Source organism: Schistosoma mansoni, assembly GCF_000237925.1.
Source record: "Schistosoma mansoni, WGS project CABG00000000 data, chromosome 3 unplaced supercontig 0083, strain Puerto Rico, whole genome shotgun sequence".
Classification (NCBI taxonomy): domain Eukaryota; kingdom Metazoa; phylum Platyhelminthes; class Trematoda; order Strigeidida; family Schistosomatidae; genus Schistosoma; species Schistosoma mansoni.
In genome coordinates this window covers 941,679-946,751 of record NW_017386008.1, presented here as the reverse complement: position 1 = coordinate 946,751, position 5,073 = coordinate 941,679, and the positions used below count along the sequence as shown (strand labels likewise).

Below are 5,073 nucleotides of genomic sequence, written 5' to 3'. Positions count from 1 at the left end.
TATCAAACTTCCATCTACTTCGATTATTGGAAAAGTCCAACTATCGCCTGCATAGACGTGAGACGTTTGTTGCTGCTGGATGAAGTCGAATGAGAGTTATGGAACCAAACTAGGATGCAGGACCAGTCCATGAATTTAGTGATTAACATGAAGCGTATCGGGAGATCCAAGGTAACCAGTTGGTGTTTGTGAGATCACCGCAACTAGGGTTTGGAAACCTTGAGAAAATAGCTTGGAATCGACCACAATGGGACATATGAATTCATTAAGATCTTGAGTTTAGTGACCGCTTGCTATCTAGTCTGTGATTTAACTCTTTTTTGAATTGTACTGCCCGTATCTCATCTTTTCTACGAATACGGATAATGTTATAATCCAAATACTGCAGCCTCTAGCCCTACTGGTTCGATGTCGTAACTTGAGTCGACGAACATGTACCTAGTTCTACGTTTCTCATGACTGAGTTGAAGGGGAACAAACTAAATTCAAGAACAGTAGTGATGGTAGGTCCACCGATGAGGCATTAAAGCGTTAGTAACTTATACAGCTGGAAGATTACCGACCTCTCCCCCGTCGCCGCTTATCTAGAATCACAGCACTAACACAGAGACATTCTAGAGGAGACTAAGTCAAAAAATAAGTTCTTGATGTTATTAATTACTGCTTTTGAGAGTGAGGTGTAAGTGAATGTTCTAGTTGGTCAGTCGTAAGTAACATATAATCCGGTACATGAGTGCGTTGATTAATGATAGGACACAGTCGTGTTCGATCCCCCAAGATCGTATCTGGGCTTAGTCAGGGCACATTTTTTAATTGTTTTGAATTCATTCATCCTTATGAATCTACAGTTGATAAACATATACAGATTTTCTCTACAATACATTTAGAAACAGCGTGGGAACATAAAGAAAACGATACATCCAACAAATTTTATTGATATACCAGAATAGAACTAGAGTTTGTTAAAAGCAGCTATATCAACTGACTGGACAAAATCTTCAAACTTCGTTATTTCTTCTTCTAACATATCAGTGCTAACCTGAAAAAAAGACATCAATATTCTACTTTACAAACTCAAGAATTCTGAGAATAAAATTTTAATTAAACTTATAGATTAAATTAATGGTTTTGACAAACATTTGACTGAGAATGAATACCTTATCATCTTCAATAACACATGCAATTTGGAGTTTCTTAATCCCATAGGCCAAAGGGATAAGTTTGGATGCACCCCATAACAGCCCATCAGTTTGAATACTACGGACAGCTTTTTCCATCTCCGCCATATCAGTGTCGTCGCCCCATGGTTTTACATCAAAGATAACAGTAGACTTCGCAACAGGAATATTTTTAGTTGCTTTTTTTGCTTCGTAGGCAGCCTGGCGCTCACTTCTTAGTTTTTCATACTCTTCATCATCATCAGAGACGAATAAATCAAACTCGTCGCTTGCAGCAGGCTGAGTACATTTAGCTGATAAAGAAGGAAATGCAATTTAAGCCCCCGAACTTTTGATTACCTGGTTCAGGATTAGCGGATTCCGGTGCAGCAGGAAACTTTTTTCGCTCCGCACCAAAGGAATCAATATGTCTGTACCAGCGTGAAATATTGCCAAAATCTGATAACGATGACTTTTCAAGGGCTATAAACGTTGAAACATCTGCTTGAGTAGGCTGAAACCTACAAAAATATTATCATAAAATGGATTATGGAGCATGTTTATTAATAATAATGTTAACACTTTTGTTAAACTCACAAACCTGTTTGCGACACTTACCAGAACGTCATGATTTTGATAAATGTATGCTATTTCTCCCAAATATCAACCCAGTTATACGTAGGACTAATATACTAGGTAGTAATTTGGAGTTCTCACTAGCACTATCAAACAAAATATATAAGTGAACTGAGTTCATTTATTGAGTATAAAAACTAGCGCTGGCAATATTCCATTCATTGACAATAAAAAACTACGTAAACAGTGAACACTGAAAAGAAACGTCCGCTTGCCAAATTAGATGGAGTCTACAGCAACGTTTCCCGAGTGATGTTACTACATTATTCAACTGCTGGAAAAAAACCAACTACATGACGCGCTACATCGAAATCTTTACCGTAATAGGTTGTTGCTGTAGCTTATAAAGACATTATTAATAATTATGGGGCGAACTAATTCCCAACATTTCTACTGTTGGTGGACGTCAAGATAAACTAGGTTTTGGAACGAAATGAATGTAGTACATAAGTAGTTTGGATTGTTGCTTGGCAGAAGGAATTTGTTCCAAGTAGACTAAGAAGTGACAAGCAATCTACACAACTTAAGTTCGATGAAGCTATAACTTAAGGACGACTTTGAGCTTTCACCACCAACTGAGGTCGGAATAGGATTATACGTTGGTGCGAGGATGGGGATTAGGACTGAGTTAGAAGTTAGCATTAAGGGAAAAAAAATTAGTTCTCACGACGGACTAGCACCACTCATAATCCCATGTTTTTTTCGCTACATAGATGAACCCAAGGTTTGTAGTCTTAATTCAGATAGATTTGTTCATAAACGATGGTCAGACCATGACTTTTAGAATGTATTTGGGATAGGAACCGGTCAACATTTAACATAACAAAATGGGAGTAAGCCCATGACAAGATGGTTTACGGAGCATGTATTTGAAGAAAAAATGCGAACTCAAGACTCAGACACTTTACAGGAGTTTAAGATACCAATAAGCATGTACGCAGAACCACTGGGTGAATTTATTACAACACCGTACCTACACGAAATCTACACTAACCCTGATATATAACTTCTGGTAAGCAGATAATCATCTAGCTTCTTCAGGGCCGAAGCAGTTTTCAAGTCACCAAAGTCAATCATTCGGTAGCGTGTGTAAATTCTACCCTGGCGCCTGTAAGGACACTTGGTAGAGGATAAAAACACAAAGTGATCAAACAATTTTAGTAATTTTTGACGTCAACATCAGAAACGCCACTGTATTTAAAGATATAAGGTGAACGGCAGCACACCAATTTACATACTTACATCTGTTGTCACTCAAGAAGCAAAGGCTGCCGACCTCGATTCGATAACTTATTCTCTCTATAGCTCTCTTTCTCATTGTTTCTAAGTGCTACTCATTCCCAAAGTGTCTGCCCCCGATTCTCAAAGTAATATGTTTCTTTGTCTGCCTCTTTTCTTTATGTCTTGGGTATCTTAAGTAAAGGCCTGCTTCGTGGCGCAGTCTGATGTTACCCTCAATATGTCCTCTCCACCAACAGCGTATTTTCCAAAGTTCCTATTCAACTGAATATTGGTTTGTTATATGCCACTGTAAGTTGTTTCTGCTTGTTCTTAGTTGCCCGAACTGGAGTACCTTGCGTACACCATCGAGTAAACTGGTTTGATGTTGATTTTAGTAGTTCTCCAAGTTCCAGCCCCGTACAATAGAACTGTTTTGACGTTCGCATTGTCTTCTGAAAGTATTTTTAAGTCCGTAACTGGGACTGCCAGTAATTGATATTTAAGATATGAAACTCGATATCAGTTTAGCTTGTGAATCGATCGAGATTCAATGTTACCTGTACGAATTTCTTGAGGCAGAGAAATTGGTTAAGCCTGGAGAGCGATGGGGTACAAACATTCAATTTTTGTAAGTACTGATATGAGAGACCCAAGAACAACGTCTAAAACAAAAACAATTTGCTACTTACTGATCATACTGAATGGTCTGGAAAAATTACAGGGCATTCTCTCAAAAATGTGGCTAGCAGCGGTTAATAGCAATTTACTTGATAGGCTGAGGAGGTCTTAGTTATATGGCAACAATGTATTCTGGAGTAAGTCCAAGCTATCCTTGAAGAACTCAGTAAAGGCTCCTTAACGGATAACTGCATGACATGCCTTACCAATGATTTCCAGCTGTCTTCACACATTTTATTTGTTATGGTGGTATTTGTAGGAAATATTAAAAATAAGTAGTGAAGCTTTTGTATATATGTATACTATAGTTTTTGCAGCGAAAACCTTTACTGTGGCAAGTTTCTGCACTAAATGGCATGCGCTATATCGTATGACGGATCTATCAGAGAGATTTTTTGGTGACGAATATCTAAAATCTACTTTTGCCATAGAAATTTGATTTTTGGAGGTCCCTTAAGAGGTTAAAGTTGAATTCCGTTGCTTTCAGTTTTTCAAATACGTTAAGTGAAACGGTTTCGTCAAACTGCTGAATCTTCAAAATAATGACAAGACTGACGGATGACATGGTGTGCTAGACGCATAAATTTGGCTGGTCATTGTATTTAGCATCGTTTAATTTGTTAGGACCTATTACTGCGTTCGCAATCGCACATTTTCTTGCTTCACCATATCGTCTTGAGTAAAAGTTCAGTAGATTGGTTAACCTTTGTCAGTGCTTATAGTATGTGTACCTATGAAAATTCATTGTAACATTTATTCGAATGGACTTTGAGATCTTACCCTAATATGCTTAAATAGTGTCTTTTTGTAAATATTTTCATATTATTGAATCAGTGTTGTCGATATATTTTACCTATTCTGGTTATCATTAAGAGTTAGATGAATGAGATTTCGAGATTAATTGCAAGTGATTCAAGGATGGAAATCTTTTTCAATCGTTGTTACCTTCCACACTAGGAAACTCGTAGGAACACAAAATGTTCACGTACTGTGTGCTATCTTTTGGTTTATTGTCATGGAGTTGTATATAAGTCAACCTACACTAAATTCAGTGGTCACAACGTGCCGCCAAGCGAAATTTATATTTAACAGGACCTAATTCTGGTTAGTGTAAATAGTTTCTGTTTTCATGGACGTAAGATCGTAAAGGGAACAAGTTGAGGAACTGATGTTACGTAGTGACCACGAATTTCAGTACATGAGTACCATCATAGTTAAAGTTTGATATGTATGTAAATACATAATTAGTCGTAAAATTTGCAGACCTTTGAGTTTCATTATTACCTTCCATAGCGGCAGTGTTAACAGTCTTTAAGGCAGGAGTAAGTCCTTTTCGAGTTTAGGCTCTCCAATGTTTACATTTTAATGTTCATGTTCAAAA

General features: G+C 37.4%; 1 protein-coding gene across 1 annotated transcript; it reads right to left on the bottom strand.

Annotated features, from left to right (window-relative positions):
- Nucleotides 1-798: 798 nt before the first annotated feature.
- On the bottom strand, nucleotides 799-2,905 carry Smp_030690 (elongation factor 1-beta, putative). The gene is made up of 4 exons (XM_018791347.1): nucleotides 2,788-2,905; nucleotides 1,518-1,678; nucleotides 1,158-1,471; nucleotides 799-1,039 (listed from the first exon to the last, which is right to left on the bottom strand). Exons 1-4 carry the CDS (start codon nucleotides 2,868-2,870, stop codon nucleotides 953-955), a joined length of 645 nt encoding a protein of 214 aa, XP_018645485.1. The 5' UTR covers nucleotides 2,871-2,905; the 3' UTR covers nucleotides 799-952.
- Between the last annotated feature and the right edge of the window lie 2,168 nt (nucleotides 2,906-5,073).

Excerpts from the sequence above, each read along its gene's own strand:
- Smp_030690 (XM_018791347.1), bottom strand. The coding sequence starts at position 2,870 with ATGATTGACTTTGGTGACTTGAAAACTGCTTCGGCCCTGAAGAAGCTA. Across the intron at positions 1,679-2,787 it reads ACCAGAAGTTATATATCAGG|GTTTCAGCCTACTCAAGCAG; the intron begins GTTAGTGTAGAT and ends ATATTTTTGTAG. Across the intron at positions 1,040-1,157 it reads GTGTTATTGAAGATGATAAG|GTTAGCACTGATATGTTAGA; the intron begins GTATTCATTCTC and ends TCTTTTTTTCAG.